The following is a 20866-nucleotide window of genomic DNA, read 5'->3' on the forward strand; positions in this document are numbered from 1 at the left end:
TCTAGTGTGAAGGATACCGGAAAGGATCCCGAGAGGAGAGGAATGGACGTATCTGGAACTGACATGATATGATTAAGTAGATGACTTGCATTGGGCTAGGCTTCACCTTGACATGTGCCAATACTTATACCAAATGGTGATGTGAGAGAGTGGTGACCAAAACCCCGACCATGGATTTGTCCGAGAGGGATGCAAGACCCAATTCCCCCAGTGATGAGTGACTGAGACTACCTAAAGAAGTATGGTGCTATGACTTAAAGCATGTCTACCATAGATGACCAGCATACTTAGAATAGAATCATATTGCATTATATGCTTCATATCATCTGCATCATGTTATGATTTTCTTATGGCTTATGTGTCGTGGAATAACTTCCTTGCTAAGTTCTTTTGAACTCATTCATTTTCTGTTGCAATATTTTGTTAGGCTACTCTACAGGTGATGACTCTGATGGCACACTCCCTGAGGCGGACCCGGATACCTCATACTACTATCCGGAGGCTAGCTACAATGAAGACTTCGGTGATGGTACCGAAGCAGATCCTTCGGCGTATCAGGGTTAGCCCTGAGATAGTATGGGAGCAGTCATGTTGGGTCTCCATGGTCTTCACCCTTGAAGAGGACATATTTATTTTGGAGGAGACTTATGAGTAGTTACCCACCCCCCTCTTTTGTGACAATTAAACTTTGGAAAATTTTAATAACTTATATTTTTACTTCATGACTTGTAAGTTTAGGTCATCAGTGTTGATCTCTTTCCCACTTATCTGAAGGAGTGGATTCCACCCATGGCCTTCTTAATTTATCAAATCTGATATTTACTTCCGCACTCTGATTATGTCTGGTATCTCACTTTTGAATTTTATGATTATCCATTGTTAGTTTATTATTATTATTTGTTCATGATTGTATTATCGTTGATGTGGATGATGTGGTCCCTGAACTATGGATCTTTGGGGCTGTGGATCACATCCTGGGTATGCCAGATAGGTTACCGGCTGAGTGGATGTGACATCTTAGGTCTGGAGATGATTGAAGCTACAAGTACAATGGTAGATATGATAAGAGAAAGGATCAAGTCTGCCCAATCAAGACAGAAATCTTATGCGGATAAGAGAAGAACCGACTTAGAATTTCAAGTTGGGGAGAAAGTGTTTCCAAAGGTGTCACCTTTGAAAGGTGTAATGAGATTTAACGTGAAAGGAAAGCTTAGCCCTCGATTCATTGGACCCTATAAAATTCTTGAAAAGGTTGGATCTGTCGCATACCGTTTGGCCTTACCTCCATCTCTTGCTGGAGTTCATAATGTGTTTCATATATTGATGCTTCGGCAATACATAGACAACCCGGAACACATACTACAACAGGAACTTGAAGGACTTAGTGCTGATCTTTCTTACAATGAAGAGCCAGCCGAAATCCTAGACAATAATGTCTTCTGGTCTTCTATCTACTTCGGCCCTGAGCCGCGTCTCCCGTCGACCATCAACCCGGTCCCTGCCCCGGTTAGTGCCTTGTGGCCTGGCACCCCTCGCAGCACGAGTTCTCCAATGCAACCTTCCAGCTTGAGTGTTGGGTGGAGCTCCTAGCTAGATTCCTACCTGATGCACCAGTCCTCGCAATACTCTTTGCATCTCAAGCATACTTTTCCAAATCTCGTCCAAATCTGTGGTAGTGGCAGGCCCTTGGGGTCTTGCTGAAGTGCCCTCTCCATAGGGAATCTGGATGGTTCAAGTTTCTCCATTCGGTCCATCCTCCCAGTTGAAGTGCTAGACCCCATCCTCCTGGAGGTTCTGATTGTTCGGATTCTGGTCACCAGTTGTGGTATTTTGCCAATTTTGCTCGTCTTGTCATGACTTACTTTCTGTTCCCACAGACGACGCCAAAGCCTGTTGCGTCTCAGATCTGATCCTAGTCCCCACCTAATTGGATCAGCTCCCGAGTAATCTCCCGTGCAAGAAGATGAGAAGACCTACAAGAGAAGTTAGACGCAAGCCAACTTGGATGTCGGGTAACCGCCTCCGATGGCTAAGTCATTCGGGGATCAAATTAAGGTCTCTAGCGAATGCTGCTCAAGTAGTGGGTGGGTTACCATACTTAGAACTGACAAGATCCCAATTACTGATCCGCCTAGCGGTCTCTGGGGTAGACCTTCGGTTTATGCTGACATTGCCTTCTTTGTCTTAGCGTGAATGGAGAGTTCCATATCAGTCACATTTGACTAGGCTAATTCTTGACCACTTACCCAGTTGATTACCCAAGTGAGAGTTCTACCCGATCAACTGGAGTGTGTATCTCTCGTAACACTACCAACTGTGGCTTAATTCTTTTTGGAGACTGATAAGGTAAATCCTCCCTGAATGTCTAGTGGGGGTTGAAAATCCTTAGGGGCTTAAACCATCCAATGTAACTCAATTCTTTATAAAGAGTGACAAGGTAAACCCTCAATGAATGGATGATGGGGGTTGAAAAGCCGCATCATGCACTACCTTGCAATTTGCACAACCAAGCTCCAAAATAGAAAGGTTGTCACAGCATACATTGGTAAAAGATAACATAAATATTCAAAGTCATTGTGCTTCGAGCATGATGGTGGTCACCTCTCATATAGAGGTGATAAGACCAAGGAAGTCTCAGGTTCAAGTTTCTGTCTTTACACATCTTCCCCCTCTCCTAATTTATAGGCTCACGGTTGTGATGACTCGATCGATGACAGAAAAACATGGGAAAATTACTTGATTAGTTAGTTTTAAGTTTTCATTTACAAAAGTAATCATTCAAAGTTTCATTTAACAAAACTAACTAAAACTGAGTGTGAATTTACCAAACTAGCCAAAATAGTGACTTTTCATCCATTTGGACATTTTTACCCCCATTTTAGGGGTAAAAATGTCCAAAGGGAATGAAAAATTAGTGATTTTCCCTTTTTGAACAAAATAGTGATTTTTCCTTGTTAATGTGGTTAGTATTAGGGGTTAAAAATGTCAAAGGAATGAAAAATTACTATTTTAATTAGTTTTGTAAACCCAAACTTAGTTTAGCTAGTTTAGTAAAATTAAACAATGAGTGGTTATTTTTGTAAAGGAAAACTAAAAATGGTTAATCATGTAATTTTCCCAAAAAACATCAAGACCTACAAAACAACGGCTTAGGCTTACAGCGGCAGGGGATGAATGATGTCCCGCAATCTATGAGAATTCCGCCCAAATTGGCGGGAAGACAAGAGCTACCATATTTTGGCGGGAAACATTTCGCATCAAAGCGCGGGAAGCTCTAGTAGAAGTTGCAGACTTACAGTTCACAGCACTCTCGCTCTGCTGCCTTTCCGTGATTCAGATTTTTGCAGAAGAAAGAGAGAGAAAATGGTTGGTCTTCCCTACGATTTTGTAGCGAATCCTCTCGGAGCAGTGAGACTGACCTTCGAGAAGGCTTTGTCATCAGGTTCCCATCCAGAGACCTTCGATGGTAAGGATTGGGGCGCCATTGATCTCTTTCGTGAGTTTCTTTTCGGTAAAGATGGTCTTTCTCAGGTAAACTTCTTTCTTTTTTCTCCAATTCAGTCCTCGCAAATTTTGACCTACTTATTTTCCAGTCATCTATTTCATTCTCATCGACTGTTGTTTTTTCTGTTCGAAACCCTAAATCCATCTTCTCAGAATCAAATATTGCAATTCTGAAACCATATATCTTGCTCATGAGGGTAACAGATAGATTTAATCGAATGAATTCGTCGCAGAAGTCCAGATACTATGCTATAATTAAGGTATCTAGATCACTGCGCTGCAAATTGTCTAAAACGAATATGGATCCACTATTTGGCTTTTTCCAAAAACCGGTTGGTCTTTAGTATGTAAAAAGTCTGATAAGTTAGTTCTGCATTATGAGCATTTTATCTTACTTGCAGAATTGCTTAATATGGACAACTTATTGGATGCTACGATCATGTAGGTTCCAATCCTTGATCATGCCAGTATCAGGTGGCTTCCACCTAATTCTCTTGTCCGGTTTAGAGGAATGGTACAGGACATGCTTGACCCCGAGTTCTATGTTGGCGCATTCAAGGTATTTCTTCTTAACAACAAGGTGCACCTTTTTCACATTTATGTTCTTAACCCAGCTGGAATAAAAGAAAAATTCTTTCTAGTGATGATTTGGATGGACTTTGCAGGATGGCACCACATGGAAGACAAACAAGTTCATGGATGTTGCTTCATCTCCTATGGATCCATCATCTGAAATGAGAATCTGGGAGCGACGGGTGCTATACTGTGTTCCAGTAAGATGTTATGCTATTTAAGTCTTAATTAACTGGATTGAAACTTTGTCTGGTGATGGGCACTGGATATTGCTATTTGGTTGCCCCCAGCACTTTGAGTTTGAACAACTCATTTTACACATGTCAACTTCATTTTTCTCAGTTTATATTTTCTATTGAAGGTTCCAGGGCAAGCTTCATGGGTTGAATCATCTACTGAAGCTGCAATACAAAGTCGCTATAATTTGACATTCCAACACGGAGAAAAGCGCCTTAGAGAGGACAATGCAGATTTTGATTGCATGGATGCTGATGTAATTATGCAACCCCGAACTTCCCTTTTTAAATTTTTTTTTTGTCATTATCATTACTATAAGCTGGGACTGGTTCCAGTGTCCAAAGATAGACTTGTGAGTAATTGCTCGAGTTGTATGCTTGATCTTTAGATAGCCGTGCTAGGAACAGTCTTGATTGTGTGGAAGAATATGTGAATTTGCTCTTGCAGCCATTTTAAAGGCTAGAGCCTTCCATCATGTTAGCATTTAAGGCTAAGACCATTCAAGTAAAATGATGTTTCCCACCAAATCAAGGAAATCTTTTGAGGCTATTGTCTATAGTTTGTGAAGCATTCGTAAGGACATTTCTTTGGATGCATCCGGCTATAAAATTTGCTTTCTTTTAACTATTTGATACCCTCATGAATGATTCAAGCTGTTTCATGGTTGTGCTCCGCAAAGATTGTGACATGAGAATGTTTTAATCTTGTGTTGCAATATTTTTTTCTTTCATTACATAATATTTTAATCTAACTGACTTTTTTTTCCCCCTTCATTTGATGAAAGGCTTTGGAACACGACATGAAGGATTCACCTCCATCTGCCAAAAAGATGGTAACTCAAAGTGATTTGCAGCAATTGATTTTGTGAAATTTTAGAATCTATGGTTATATTCCTCGTTTTATTTTTTCACATATGTTAATGACTTCAAGTTTAAAAAGGAATTAATATACATATGATGATCAAAGCTACCTGGCAAGCAAAGCTCTAGATATTTGCACAAATTTTTCAAAGGTACAAGTGATGAATGTGTATCATTTGATGTATGAAGCATAAATAGAAAGGATCTGATAAATGTATTGGGTTGGAGAAAAGGAAATGCTTTTATCTGTTTGTTGTTTAGGTGAACATCATAAAACTCTACTTAAAAAATAAAGAGCAGCACAAGGCACAGATAATTATCGGGTGATGGAGGAAAGATTGTGCAAAGCAATACCCCCTGCTTCACAGGAGAGGCTGTTTCGAATTATCAAACCTGTTATCACAGGTCACAATAGTACAACTTAACCATTGCACCAAAACTCACCCACTTCCTCTACCCCCTCAATTTTAACAAGTAAAAATAATCTTAGGTATAAAAAGTTTATTAGAGGTATGACATAAGGTACGAGGACTACTTGATGCATAAAGCATTAATATTGAGGAAGGGCGACAGGTTCTAGGCGGGAGGAATGCTCACCCAGGTTCAGTTAGCTACCATACCTAACAGAGTTTCATCCTGCTCAGAAGCTGTAAATGAAGTTAAAGCTCACATTTGAGCCGAACTAGTTCTGCTCATTGACAACTTTGTTTAGGCTCCATTTGAGTGGGTCCTATGCCATACCATTTTCTAACTAATGTAGTATAAATGGTTCGGTTGAATTTTTTCTTATCTTAGCCTCATAGATTGGATGCATTGTATTGTCAAACTTAAAAGTATTCTGCTCAACACCCTGTATCTTTGTCAAAGCTAATAATTTTCAATGTTTAGGAGCATTCATTCTTGCTGAGAAAGTTTTCATCAGTTGCTTCTTTAAGTAAGAAACATCTTTTTTTGTCCAGTGTGAAGGTAAGCTCCATGGCCAATCCTCCCAACCACAGGAATCACCAAGTGAAGAAGCATCCCGTTTGTCTCAGATAATGCCAGATTTTGATAAAAATTCTCTTCCATGTTTAGTTAAGGTAAATATTTTATCTTTGCTTTCCTCAATTGCAACAAGTTCTACCTTTACTGGGCAATTAGAGATTGGGTTTGAATTTTGAAATCCCATCTCCCCAGCCTTTCACCATTCCATTTTTTCCTCGTTGAACTGTATCATGCAGGTGTATGATTCGCCAGAGTCTGATATGAAGTTGAATGACATCTTTGAATTTATTGGTGTCTTCACATATAATCCAGAGCTTACAGTTCACAAGGATGATTCAGATGAGATCTTAAGTGACCTTTGTGGAGATGCACAAGCTGATTTGCCTCCTAGTAAGGTATTTGTCTCAAATTCAACTTTTGATAATTGCTCCCCAGAAGTCAGGTGGTCTTCATTTTTAAGTAAACTATTTGCCTGTTATGTACAAGTTCATATTTTCAAACTGATTCTGGTCTATAATTTATCTTTCACACCATATTTCGTTTCATTAATTCCCTTGAATTTATTATATTTCATTTGAAAGCTTTATGGGATTGTGCAATTTCTCAAGAATCTATCTTGCCTTTTTGCTTCTTGTGACTTTTAATGAATCATATGTGTTGACTGATGTTAGCCTTGTAAACCTAATACCAAAAGACAAACATGCGAAATTAGATTTTTATTTATTAACTTACTGTAAATTGTAATTTATCAGACAGCAGTTGAACAGGTTAAATCCTTGTTTGAAATTGTTTCTGCAGGTACCACGTCTTCAATGCCTTGTATATCAAAAACTTGGAGTTCAAGACTTCCTTCACTGTACCCCCATCATTGAGGTGGTTAAATTATGTTCAACTTCTAATCATTTATACTTTAGTGACACATTAGGTGTCCTGTTAAAGATTTTTGTTGCAGAACTTTGACATTGAATGCATATTCCCACCTGCTTTCCGCTTTAATTTTGTTTAGCTTGTTTATTTTCATTGATTCACCTGAGGAAGTATAGTTTGAGTTTGCAGCCAATGCCCAGTGTTATTAGGGGGATAAGGGAAGCCCTACTAGGACATCTTACGTCAGCCTTGTTAAAGATTTATATTGCAGATCTATGACATTGAATGCATATTCCTACCTGCTTTCCACTTTAATTTTGTTTTAGCTTGTTTATTTTCATTGATTCACCTGAGGAAGTATAGTTTGAGTTTGCAGCCAATGCCCAATGCTATTAGGGGGATAAGGGAAGCCCTACTAGGACATCTTACGTCAGTTCTCGGCAATGATGGTTTAGCAGCTCATTGCATGCTGTTGCATCTTCTCTCTAAGGTAATGGATGTCCACTGTTAATATTCTGGAACATTGTGGTATGTCCTAACATGGAGCAGCCCAACTCATATTTTCACATATAAGCATACTCACATATGTGGTGGTTAACAGAAATGGGTTTTGGTTGAACAGGTGCATACTCGTGTTGACACAGTTGCAGTTGGAAAGCTATCACTAAACCTCGTTGGTTTTACAAAAGAAGGCATATCTGTTTTTAGCAATCAACTTAACCTTGCTATCCAGAATCTCCTTCCTTTTACACAATATGTGCCTCTAACCTTGGAGTATCTTAATGCTGCTTCAGTAGCCCCAAGAAAGGATTATCAGAAGAACAGGCAATTAATTTCGTACTTGTGCAATGAGTTCCCTATTTTTTGGGGAATCTTACTATTTTGAATAATGGATTTTGTCTTTGGTACATGCAATCAAAGTCTAGCAGATTTATGCTACCCTTGTTTTAATTTCTTTCCTTTTGTTCACATGAATACAGGTTGGTTACTGGACTTTTGCAGTTAGCTGAAGGTACCCATGTAACCATTGACGAGACTCAACTGAAAACTGGAACTCTGAACTCTACTGGGGTTGAGAATGTGAGATTACTTAAGAATCTGATGGAGTGGCAAAAGGTAATATAAACATATTTGTCTATCTTGTCTCGGTTTCTATATTCTAAATGAAGACAAGGATACTATTTACAGCTAAATTCTGTTGAACCATAATTGGTATGCCGTTTCAACCCCCTTCCCCCACCAAAAATAAAATAAAATGAGGGAGATATGCTTGGTGTAAAATATTGGAATAACTTTTTTATGCCATGACTGGTGACTTTGTTTGCAAGGAACCATGACCTGCTAGAACCATTGTGGGCTACTCACTTTATAACCATGCTTGTCACAGGTTGAATATAATTTTGAGTACTACATAGTAGAGATGATGGCTGATGTCCAATTACTTGTCTTCTCCGAGGGAAAATCAAACATCTTGCCTGCTGATTTAGTTGTACCATTCCAGCCTTCTGCTGTTGGTTCATATGAGAGTAGTGATGTGGAAACACTGAAAGTTTGGAGGTGGTACTTGAGTACTGTAAGATCATTTCCACATTCTATTGGGCCAGAAATGCAGAAGGTATGGTTTTGTTTACTATATCTTTAAATCAGGAGTCTCTTAGAATGTTCTTTGAAATGTGAAATCCCTGCTTTGGATTTTGGCAATGCAAGTAGGTCAACATAGTACCATTGCACCTGCACATTTATCGCATGTTTTGACCAGCAAAGGGGTGTCCTGGAAACAAGACGGGTGGTAATATCTAGTCAGGATGGATTCATTTATGTCATCCTGATGGGATCCACTAAATGGTGGGCCTCAATTGCCTGGATAATTCTGTTTTCATACTAATGGGAAATTTTCTGAGATGATTCAATCCTTTTTTTTTTGTGTTAATTGTAGTTGGTCTATAGATGGGGTGAGGAATTCTTTCTGTGTTCATTGTTTTGGCACAACAGTTGGTGATGGTTATGTCCCGGGGCTCATGTTGAATCCTGTGTGCCCAAGCCAACTCTTTTGCCTGCCAGGCAATTTCTTCAACTGTATATGCTTATTAATTGATAAACTGTAGAACAGATTTATAGGGAAGCAAGTGCATAGTCCTCTTGTTCTCTCTTTTCAGTCTGTTAAGTTTGCAGTTGCTAAGTTAGCATGTCTCAGTCGTAGGAAAATCAATTGTCTGGTGTCACTATAAATCACAAGATCGGACAGTCATAACTAATGTAATTAGAGATGTAAACTTCTCCACAGTTCTTCAAGTTTATAGATGCATATAAACGTCCAATTATTGGGAAAACAAGCACTTTGAGTGCTTTCCTTCAACCTTTTTTTCCGGCAAAGAGCTTTCCTTTAACCCTGGAACTAATTATTTACCCTACCAATTTAGACAATATAAAAAAGAGGTTCTTTGTCATGCCAAAATCATGATCGAAAGGCCAATCGCAGCCGGCAAGTAGCATTTTTTGCCAGTTCATGTCTTATATTTATTGGCAACTGCTTCATGTAAGTCACACTGATACACAGACTTTTAATAGTTGGGAACATTACTTTGATCTTTCTGTGACATGCTTGCAGACAATAGAAAATGACCTGGTTGCAGCCAGGCAAGCGGACCGGAGCTTGGGAAGTCATGATTTTAGCAGGTTGATAGCAGATATCTTTTATTATTCTTCCTTTCCTTTTCACTGTCACTACCCCATATACAGAATTCCCTCGTGTTGTTTGATTCTAACTTCTGGAATTGTGCTTGTAGGCTGCTGACAATGGCCCGATTAATGTCAGCTAGCTTTGGTGAAACAAGTCTCTCGCTGGAGCTTTGGCAAATGGTCAAGGAATTAGAGAGGCTGAGGCAGGAGAGGCTCAAGGAGCTTTAGGGAGTCATGATTTTTGCTGCCTCATGCGTCAGAAAACAACAATGGAAGTGTTATCACTATTGTCTGGAGAAGTAGAATCATACTGTCAATGGGGAATGCCAGTTGATAAGAAAAAAGATACGGGGAAGGCTAAATCCATCATTTGCAAGTAAAGGAGCTCATGCTGGTCATCTAAATAGAGACCTCCATCAGTTCCAGCCATTCTGCAGTGCCTGCTTGGATAACTGCAATCAATTTAGATTCCCAATAGATTGGCTGGTGTTAAGGTCATCCAAGTTTGTCATTGTTTGGATCATGTAAATCTGCTCCGACTAAACAATGCTTTATTTAATATTCAAATTTGGATGATGCATAGGTAGCTCAGCTCCCTAACTTTGGGTTCCTTTGACATCTCGGATATGGATGAAAACTCATGTGACATTACTTCAAAATCTTCTCCTTCAGAGAAGATTAGAATACAATACATGTTTAGAAACAAAACAACAAGAGCCTATGATCGTGCATTCTATCTTATTAAGTTAAAGATTCCAATCTAATTTTCAATGGATATTGATACGAGGAAAATTGCACTGAACTTTAGACCGGGTTCATAACCTTTGGACCGGTACCCACCAAAACCTAATTTAATAAGCATAAGGGTGCCGCATCTCAGTTACCAGTCTAGTATGATCTCCCGAACCTTGTAGTAGATGAAGTTGACTTGTAGGAGGCAACTATCAGCAGAACGGTGAGGGAATCGTGCCGAAATTGGTAACTACTTGCGTTCCCGAATATCTAGGGGGAAATCCTACGATCGGATGGCCACCGAAAGGGATCGAGACTTCACTCAACGGTCGAGAATTGGAGAAGGTCTATATAAAGAAGTGATCAACTCACTCTAGAGGTAATTGAATCGTTTTTCAATTATGTATTCAGGATTATGCTCTGCAACTTGCCAAAGCCTTGGTGATTAGTTCAGTAACTGACTTAAGCTTCGGAGGTGGCCTCTCGACCCCAACGGTCGGGCCACATCTGACTCTCTTTTGCAGGCCATCGTCAAGGAATTTGGAGGCTTAACAATTTCTAGACGCATCAGATGTAATATCCATAAACAGATCCAATCTAATTTTTAATAGATGTTATATCCATAAATACTTGCTACATAGTAACAGTCACCCCTATAGATAAAATATTTCTAACATGATTCTACTTTCATTCCATGGTGTTCTTTGGGCCAGCTCATTAACAATTCGACTAATCTAGATAGCTGTATATAATTATATGTAAGGGAAGAATTTTTTCTGTATACAAAGTCTGATCCTATGGAAGTTTAAACTCTTGCCCAATTCTTTAATTTGGTTAGAAAATCATGAGTGTTGAATCAACTCTTGTCTTTGGAGCACAACCAATCTTGACGAATTTGATCTCCTTTGTTACAATATTGTTGTAAGAAGAGGTAATACAAACCAAGGCATCCTCGTTACAGAGATGGAGAAGCCAAGGATCGGCTATATTGTAATATTCTATGATAGGTATTTCTCTTATTGTAATTTTTTATTTTAGGTAGATCTCTCTTTTATTATAATCTTCTATTCTAAGTGAAGTCTGATTACTGCATTCTGGAGAGGAAGAAAAACAATAATACAATCAAGAGCAAAGAATAATCATTGTATATTTATATTAAGAAACAATCAAAGAAAAATGTCAGAATAAATATCAAGGTATATCAGAGGGCAGAATTAAACGATACCAATCAAAGAAATAACTATGAGTATAGCGAAAAATAACTCACAGGTCAATGCAGATCTCTCTTTTAAACTATACCAATAATTATCTTCTATTCTAAGTGAAGTCGATTTACTGTATTCTGGAGCGGAATAAAAACCCTAAACCATGAAGTCTCCCGAAACCCTAAGGCCCGCCGTTGTTTGAGGCGGAAAGACTCGCCTCTGCTTCTTCCTCTCCTCCTCTCTTCGGGTTCTCCATATTCTTCATCTCCCTCATCTGTTCGGATTTTTTTTTCTCTCTTCTATCCTGTCTTCTCCTTGGTTTCTTTCTCCACCTTGATATGTTTCTCCCTTGCATCCTTTCCATCTCTCTCACCGCCTCTCTTCTTGTTTCCCTTTGTCATTTTTCTCCGGTCTTTTCCATTCCTCCACCCTTAAATCTTTGTTTCTGTCACACCTCGCCCGCCAGGCCCGGTTACCCGCTCGACAACCCGTGGGTGCGAACCGTCACAGGATCCACGGTTTTAGTCTATCAACAATCATAAATACAAATACAGATAATCAAGAGCAAAAATAGTGCAATAATTAATAAAAAGGTTACAGGAGTCCAAATAATCCAATAAATAATCAAAGGAAAAAATCAAGAATCAAATGTAATATCGAGTTCAGTGGAAGCAAAATAAATAACTAAAAAATCTTCTCTCAGGTTTTCATTTATAAATCTAAAAACTAGTTGTCTAAATTAGCAAGTAAAGATGTCCTCCAAATCTTTCTCCAAACGATCATCAAAATCTTGGCAATCTGAATCTGTCGGCCATCAATGGGTGCTAAAAGTGCACACAAGCATCATCAGGAGGCTTCATGCTCTGCAAGTTTATGTACCACTATCTGTCTCACATCAGCTTCAAACGAGGAGGCTCTTTCATACGAATCATCTCCAACTTCTGACGTTGAGCAACTATCTGTACAATTTATATAATACATACAATGAAATTATCATATATATGTCAATACAATCCACGACTGCACAGATGAAATGATATGGATGTTATGCAGAAATATGAATGCTACTAAGATCTAACTATGCAAGTCTCTAACAGCTGACATGCTTTAAGATATACACCAGCCCTCCTTTGGGTAAGTCTCATCACTCTGATCCGGTAAGGACTGGTTACCTCTGTAGGGATCCTGGGCAAAGGGGTAAGTCCACACCTGGCTCTCAAACCATGGCTGGGGGTTAAGTCAACACTCTCTCACCACAACCATTGGCAATGAGTAGTGGCGCATGTCGGGGTTTCTAATCCAATGCAAGTCATAATGGTTTCATACTATATGGAGTCCAGATACTTCCCCTATGGCACCAACCAACTTGGTTCAGTATCCTTCGCAACCTAGGAATGAGAACCCTCACGGACTGGCTACCGCTGTTGGATTCTACTCCTTAACCCTATGGTCATCCACATATTATTGGGGCGGATGCTCTCATGACTCCTCGCGACACCCGGTCCGCTCCTTGGACGTCCATGAGCCCAACCCAAACATATGCAACCCTACCATTGCATGACCAACATTGGACCACTGAGTCTCCGCACGGACTGGTTACCGCTATAGGATGAAACATAGTCACGTCACCATTGTCACGGGTCACCCGGCTTCAATTCCCCTGCCGAAAGGGTAATAGCATGTGGGGTACCTAGCCATGCAATTCTAGACACTCCTAAGTATGTCATCAAGTAATCATGATAGTGCTAGAGGCATCAGTGAGCATGTGTCCCATACCACAGCTCTCTAATATCTCCAGCCAAGATATCCCAATGGAATACCCCTTCCATCACAACTACACTACATCATTCTTTATCATATCATGAACAGTTGTGCAATATCATAAAAGATGAAGTACATCAAAGAACACCACTAACAGCAAGTATACAATAAGATTCACATGCTTTATACAATTACAGCAAGTTACATGATCAAAGAATAGTAAATAGAACAGCTGAATCATCATGTATATGTAATTGCATATAAATAAGAATGCATGTCCTTACCTGTAATTATGTAAAATTCCTCTAACTTGAATTCCAAAAACTATTATAAGACTTTTACTTGAAACAGAGAACACCTAGGCATAGGGTTACAAGAGTATATAAGAGTCAAGAGTCAAAACAAATCCAAAATCAAACTTACACAGACACTGAAAACCGGCCGGTCGCTTGAGCTGGTCGCTTAGGTTGAGCGACCGCCACTAGTGACCGCCCCAAAAACAGAGAGTTTCAATCCGAAACTCAGGCTTCTGATCATCCGTTTTCAATCCAGATTTCGAGCGATCATGGCCTAAGTCTCGAATTTAACACTCCTAAAGACAATAGGAGAAGGGAAAACCAACAATCATCATAAATGGATTACCCAGAAACTCTCCCCTTGACTAGATCTATCCATTAACAAATGCATGGATTCGTTTCGGACCAGGATCTCATCAAGAACATTGGAAAGGGAGTACAACAAATCAATTGGGTAACCACTAACAAAAAGGGGATGGGTTCATATCAATTAGAGGTTAAAAAGAAGAGAATTGCAGATGGAGATTCATTACCTTAACCAGAATCACCAAGAATAGAAGAGAAAATGTTCCATATCAATAATAGCACTTCAAACCTGAATCCCGCACGTTTCCACTGCCGCCTAATTGCCCAAAATTGCAATCTCGAACATAATAATGCGTTAATAGGGCGAGGGATGCTATTTATAACGAACAGGGGGCAAAATAGGGCATTTTCCCGCAAGCAGAACTTGGCGGTCGCTCCAGGCGGTCGCTTGGTTCAATCGACCGCCACTAGCAACCGCCCCCATGTATATTGCTATACAAGGGTGCTTTGCTCATGGGGTTGAAGACCAAGTACAACCTAACCCAAATGAAGACATGGGGGAGATCTTAGTCCGAAAATGAATCTCAATAGGTCAATAATAAAGGGGTTAGGGTTTCATCAAACATGGCTCTGATGGAAGGGCTAGGGGGAATCAAGATTCACCCTAGGGAAAGAGAAACAAAGAATGCACAATCTAAAAAGGTGTTGGGGAGTTTCCAACAGATAAAAGAACATTAGGGTTTCAGATATGGTTGCTTCTCATGAGAGTTGGTTACCTCTCATGAGAGTTACCCATAATTAACTCACACAAAAACAACCCAAGATAGATAAAGGAATATTTCATTAGTATTTCAAAATAAAGAATGGAATTAGGAAGGGTCTACCAATGAGAGAAAATAAGGTTTACAATTAAAGTGAAAGGAAAGAAATTCAAATCATACAATTAGGGATTTACTAACAAGAATCCGTGTATCCCACGAAAAGACTAGGGAGAATAAAGATTCACCCTAGGGCAAAGAATTTACAATCAAGAAAGGTTTTGGGGAGGGTCCAAATGAATTAACATAAATAAAAGGGTTGCCAATTGGTTACTCTCTCATGAAGGTTACCCAAGAATTTCCCCTCAAAATCTCTCCCTTTTTGGTTTCCAGTGGTCCAAGGAATATCAGGGATCAACTCCTCAATCATGAGGACACAAGGGAAAGTCATGGTAAAAGTATGAGACCTTCCCCACAATCATAAAGATAGGTAGAAAATTCAGGGAAAGTGTCATCAAGATCATTGGTGGAGTCAGATTCAAGGATCATCGCCATATGGCTTCAAGAACATAGAGTGAATTGGGGGATTCACTCTAGGGCTAATAGAATTAGAGAAGAGGTCATTACAGTAGTGTAATACCCCTCTCATCATCAGAAAATCAGAAGTAGAGAAGAAAGAATGAATTAAAGAAGAAACGAATTGAATACCAACCTCATAGAAGAGAAACCGATGAAGAAATCTGAACAGATGCTTGAGGATCTTCCTTGGCTTCGAAGGAGAGGTTATAGGGCTCTTCCCACGTTCTCCAAGGCTTAGAACAGATTGAGAGTGAAAAACATGGAGTTCCCCCTTTTAAATAGCACAAAGAGTTCAAGAATTACTAGGATTTCACCAAACTGACCCTGATGGTTGATTGGTCGCCAAAGAGGAAGTTCTAAGGTCCTTCCCACGCCATCAAGAGGTTTAGAAACATAATGGGATAGCTTACCACGAAATTAAAAGAAATAAAACTTTTAAAAACCTTCAAAACAGAAAATTACCAAAATGCCACTGCCTGGACAGCTTATTCAAAACAAAGGATTTAATGGGCCAAACTTCAATATTTTTGGATGGGCTTCTTTCAACACATCATACTACTTACCTAGTATGGAGGGAAGCTTTCAAACTAGGTCCAACTAAGCTTTAGGTCCATCAACCAAGTTCTTCATCACAAATAAATAGTTCAACTCCAAAACAAAAAAGGTTTCTATAAAAAAACACCATCATCAATATCCATGGGTTTTGGGTCAAACACCATATCTTCTACTGAGATGGCCCACAAAGACATCTTCCTCATTTTGGGACATTGGATCAACTCTAAGGGAAAGGTCTGACATGGCTTCCTAAGATTTTAAAAGATAGTAAAACTGAAGTCACGATCAAACTTCAAAGTCAACATTAAACAAACCCTACTTCACCCAAAACAGATCGGGTCTTCGGGCTAGATTTGGGCTGGGTGTCACAGTTTCTCTCTTCTCTCCATCTCTTCGTCTCCCATTTCTCTCTTCTCCATCCTTCTCTCTCTGTTTTCAGAAGTTTTCGGTTAGGAAAAAAAAATCAGGTTGAAAGCGAGCCTTAGTGCATCTCGCGGAAAAACTCTAGATCTAGAAGTGCAAGTCCTGCTGCAGCGAGCTCTGTAGGTAGTCCCCTATTGCTACTTGTAAAATCTAGCCCAAACCTAGCCAGGACACCCTATCTGTTTTGGGTGAAGTAGGGCTTGGTTAATGTTTGACCTAGAGTTGGACCATAAGTATAGAGTTGTTATCCTTGGAAAGTCCTAGGAAGTCAAGTCAGACCTCTCCTTAGTGTAGATCCAAAGTCCCGAAATGAGGGATGAAGTCTTTATTGACCATCTTAGTAGAAGACATGGTGTTTGTCCCGAAACCCATGGATATTGATGATGGTGTTCCCTTATTGAAACCTTACCTAATTTGGAGTTGGACTACCCATTTATGAAGAAGAACTTGGTTGATGGGCCTAAAGCCTAGTTGGGCCTAGTTGAAGATGTGAAACCCAGCCCTAACCTTGACCCGGAAACCTTGTTGTTTGTAGGTCCGATGACCCGAAGTAAAGTAAGAAGTCAGCTTTGGGCCATCCCAGTAGAGGACTTGGTGTCTGGCTTTGAATCCATGAAAGTTGATGATGAGGTTCTATTTATGGAAACTGAATCCTGATGAAGATCTAATTAGTTGATGGACTTGGAGTGCTCTCTATCTTGGTTTGAAGGCATTTCTACCTATTAGGTAAGTCACTTGACTTGTGTGCAAAACCCCTTTAGGTTTGGATTTGATCTGGACCTTCAATTCCTTGTTTTGGCCTTGCTGTCAGCATTGGTCGACTGGGCCGATCGACCAATCCACTCGACCAATGAGTGCTGTCTTTGGCAATTAGGTTGATTCTTGCTCTATTTAAGTCCAACCTCGAGTCCACTTCGTATTTGCTGCCTCCAAACCCTCTGGAACGAACCAAAGACCTCTGCAAGTCATCTCTCTTGCATCCTTGGTGTTTTCTTGACGGATCTTCGTCGGAACTCTTCTTTTTGCATCAAAAGGTATGTCTACTCTCTCTTTTTCTCCTCCATCTTTGTTTTTCTTTCCTTTTTGAGTTGAGGAAGTAGAAGAGATGCTGCATCCTCTCGTTGCAAACATCTCCGAACATGTTCTCATGATCATCCTAAGGATTTAAGGCTAGAACAATGATCTTAACCATGATCATTGCAAGCTTTTGAAGGATTCATGATCAAACCATGATTTAATCTCTGTTAATCTTCTAATCTGAATTCTGATCTCTTTGGATCTTTTTTCATTGATCATGTTAGTGGTTAATGGTTGTGTTTTCTTTCCATGATCCATAATCCATAGAATTCTAGTTGTTCTCTTCTACCTTACTATGTGTTCTTCATGATGCATGATAGTTACATATATGGTAGGTTTTATTTCCTTATTTAGATTTATGCTTCTAAGCCTTATTCCATGAAGACCTATGCATGTTTTCATGTTTTCATTACCGAAAGCAATGATCCATCCTCCTATAGTTCTTGTCCTTGTTTTCTATTTCAAATTCATCAAGATCCATGTTTGAGTTAATTATGGTAACTTTTTGTTTCCTAATTTGGATCTTGATACCTTGATTTGATTAGTGTTTTGAGGTCCCCTATATGCTAGAATACTACTGATGTAGTCTACCCCTTGATTAGTACCCTTTTGAACCACCAAATTCGGATTTCATATCTTAAAACTCTGATTTTATAGGCTCTCGTCTGCATTGGTCGACTGATTGGTCGATTGGACCACTCGACCAATCCACTCGACCAATGAGTACAAAGCAACTCGAATTGGTCGTTTCGGATGTTTTGATATATTTTCTGTTAGGGATCTTTCCTAATATGTTGTATATACTTGTTTAGGACCTTCTTCTCAAGTTTGCCAAGATCTTACTTGATTTCTTAGGATCCTTTTGCGAGTTATAAAAGGTAAGGATGGTTATTTCCTTAATTACATAGATAGCATGAATCTAGTTTCTATATTTGAATATCATTAATATGTTTCCTAAATTAGATTCTTACAATGATATACTACTGTTGCATAACTTTGATTACAGTAGCATTACTTATTCATATTGAATTGATTCATGTATGATTTACTTACCAATGTTATACAAGTGATTGTAATACTGATTTCTTTCCATATATGTAGTTACCATATATGTGATGATATGAATTGATGCATGTGTATGCTTACGTATGGTTTGGAAAGGAGAGGTGTCCTTTCGACACTTCTGTCCTTGGACTACTACGGGAATATTATGGGATGTTTCCGGAGATGCCCTCTGGACACCTTCCTAAACTGTTGGATGACATATCTAGGATTGTCTAGTAGTGTTTGGCTAGGATGTCCTGTTATGTCGGACCCTAATCGGAGGGGTATTGAGACCGAACGACCCGTGGTAGCAATGGGGATTCATGGGCGCTCAAGACCGGTAACCAACCCGTGAGAGGACAGGGAATCACATTGTGGGGGCCATTTATTGGTAGGGTTGCATATGATTAGACTTGGGCTCACGGGCGCTTAAGACCGGTAACCAACCCGTGAGAGGACGTGAGAGCTTCCCGTTTACCATATGTGGATGATCAATAGGGTTGATGAGTCCGTAGTCCGAGTTGGTCGGTGCCATAGGATACGCTGACTCTAGTGTGAAGGATACCGGAAAGGATCGTCGGGGACGAGGAATGGAAGTATCTGGATCGACTTGATGTAACCAAGTAGAAGACTTGCATTTGGCTAGGTTTTACCCCGACATGCGCCGGTACTTATACCAAATGGTTGTGAGAGAGTGTGTTGACTTAACCCCCTGCCAAGGTTTGTCTGAGGGATGAAGGACCCATTACCAATCGGCTGCTCAAGACCGGTGAAATGATCCGTGAGAGAATCCAAGATATCTTAAATGGTTGAGGATGTGAGTGGACTTTCCTAAAGAAGTGCGGTGCTATGACTTAAAGCATGTCTGCCAATAGAGACCAGCATACATAGAGTTAGATTCATTCATTCATTGCTTGTCTCATATCATATTGCATTTATGTTTGTTCCGGAATCCTGCCATTTATGTTATTATGGATTTTAAGCGCCTTCTTGGGTTTCTTTGAAACTCATTCCTTTATTGTACAATGTTGTTAGACTATCCTGCAGTCTTGAGTATTATGACGGTCCCTATGAAGAAGCGCAAGGCGAAGAGACATATCTCCGGGGAAGGTGATTGCGGTTACCACAATTACTCCGAAGATCCCGCGAGTGGTTATGCTCCGTACGATGCTTAGTCCGACCATTGAGTGGAAGCGTCCTTGTGCTATTTATGAGATCTATACCTACAAGGATGTCGTCTATAAAGTGGAGAATAATTTAGTTACCCAATGTACTTGCTACTGGGATTAGATTTTGTCTAGTTTATTCTTTAGAGCTACTTTTCCGCTGGATGTAAAGTGGGATTTTTGCTTCACTTTACTTATCTGTTTGATACTCTGATTATATCTATTATTCTGATTCGTTTATGATTCATTCTTTCATTATTGGATCTATGATTTATCTTCCGCACTCTTGTTATGATTGTTCATGATTATGTTATTGTTTATATGGGAGGTTGATCACTCGATACCTGATCTTCGGGCTGTGGATCACACTCTCGGGTATGCCAGATAGGGTACCGGCTGGGAGGGCGTGACAGAAGATATCCCTCTATGCTAGGTAAGTGGTATGTTGTGTTGGGAGAAGCTTATTAGGTTTGGACTTGAGATGGGCCTTCAATTCCCTGTGTTGGGCCTTATTGATAGGCTTGGTCAACTGGTTGGTCGATTGGGCCAATCGACCAAGCAATCGACCAACAGGGCCAGAAATCCGAGAAATTCCTTTGTTTAGGGTTTTTCACTTTCTATTTAAGTGAACTTCGTATTTCTTAGTATCCTCTGCCCCCAAAACTCTTTGAGAACGTGGGAAGACTCTCTTAAAGCTTTCCTTGGTGTATTCGAAGAACTTTTGCAAGATCTCAAGCCTCTCAACTCCGATTCTTCAAATCCAAGGTTAGTAATCTCTCCTAAGTATTCAGATCTACTTCTTCTATGGTTAATCTCTGTGATGAAACTATGAAGATGATGCTGCATTCTCTGTTAGCAACCATCACTTCATTGATCTCCTTCCAATCTTAAGGTCTTATGATCAGCATAATGACCTTAACCCTAACCCTGGTAAATTCTTCAGGGAACCCTTGGGTAACCTTCATGAGAGGGTAACCAAATTAGGGAACCCTTGGGTAACCTCCCTTGTGAGAGTATCCACATTGGTTATATTTGTGTTAATCTAAACTCTTTCAACAACTTTCTTGTTATCAAATTGCTAAGCAAATTATTCCCTTTCATCTTGTGAACCTACCTTGGGTTATCTGGAGACCTAATCTAGGTTAACCTTCATGGGAGGATATTCAATTGGAAACCTTAACCCTTTATTGATTTTTGAATCATCCTTAAAGCTTTTCCTGATGTGATTACTTATTCTTTATTCCCTAGGGTGAATCCTTA

General features: G+C 39.7%; 1 protein-coding gene across 2 annotated transcripts; it reads left to right on the forward strand.

Annotated features, from left to right (window-relative positions):
- The first annotated feature begins 3285 nt into the window (after positions 1-3285).
- Positions 3286-10537, forward strand: LOC149029001 (mini-chromosome maintenance complex-binding protein-like). 2 transcript variants are annotated; one of them, XM_089139964.1, is made up of 14 exons: positions 3286-3531; positions 3950-4063; positions 4170-4277; positions 4439-4570; positions 5099-5146; positions 6134-6253; positions 6395-6553; positions 6957-7031; positions 7402-7515; positions 7648-7850; positions 8006-8141; positions 8413-8640; positions 9634-9701; positions 9812-10537. In XM_089139964.1, exons 1-14 carry the CDS (start codon positions 3364-3366, stop codon positions 9930-9932), a joined length of 1794 nt encoding a protein of 597 aa, XP_088996090.1. In that variant the 5' UTR covers positions 3286-3363; the 3' UTR covers positions 9933-10537. The 2 variants fall into 2 exon arrangements, with proteins under 2 accessions (XP_088996090.1, XP_088996098.1); XM_089139972.1 differs by having other exon boundaries at positions 3448-3531; positions 3906-4063.
- The last annotated feature ends 10329 nt before the right edge of the window (positions 10538-20866 follow it).

This window comes from Hakea prostrata, chromosome 1, assembly GCF_041222555.1.
Source record: "Hakea prostrata isolate BN-2017 chromosome 1, UWA_Hpros_2, whole genome shotgun sequence".
In the NCBI taxonomy this organism is placed as follows: Eukaryota; Viridiplantae; Streptophyta; class Magnoliopsida; order Proteales; family Proteaceae; genus Hakea; species Hakea prostrata.

Bases quoted from the DNA above. Each gene is read 5' to 3' on its own strand.
- LOC149029001 (XM_089139964.1), top strand. From the start codon at position 3,364: ATGGTTGGTCTTCCCTACGATTTTGTAGCGAATCCTCTCGGAGCAGTG. The intron at 7,516-7,647 runs GTAATGGATGTC...TTGGTTGAACAG, and splicing joins TGTTGCATCTTCTCTCTAAG to GTGCATACTCGTGTTGACAC. The intron at 7,851-8,005 runs GCAATTAATTTC...ACATGAATACAG, and splicing joins AAGGATTATCAGAAGAACAG to GTTGGTTACTGGACTTTTGC.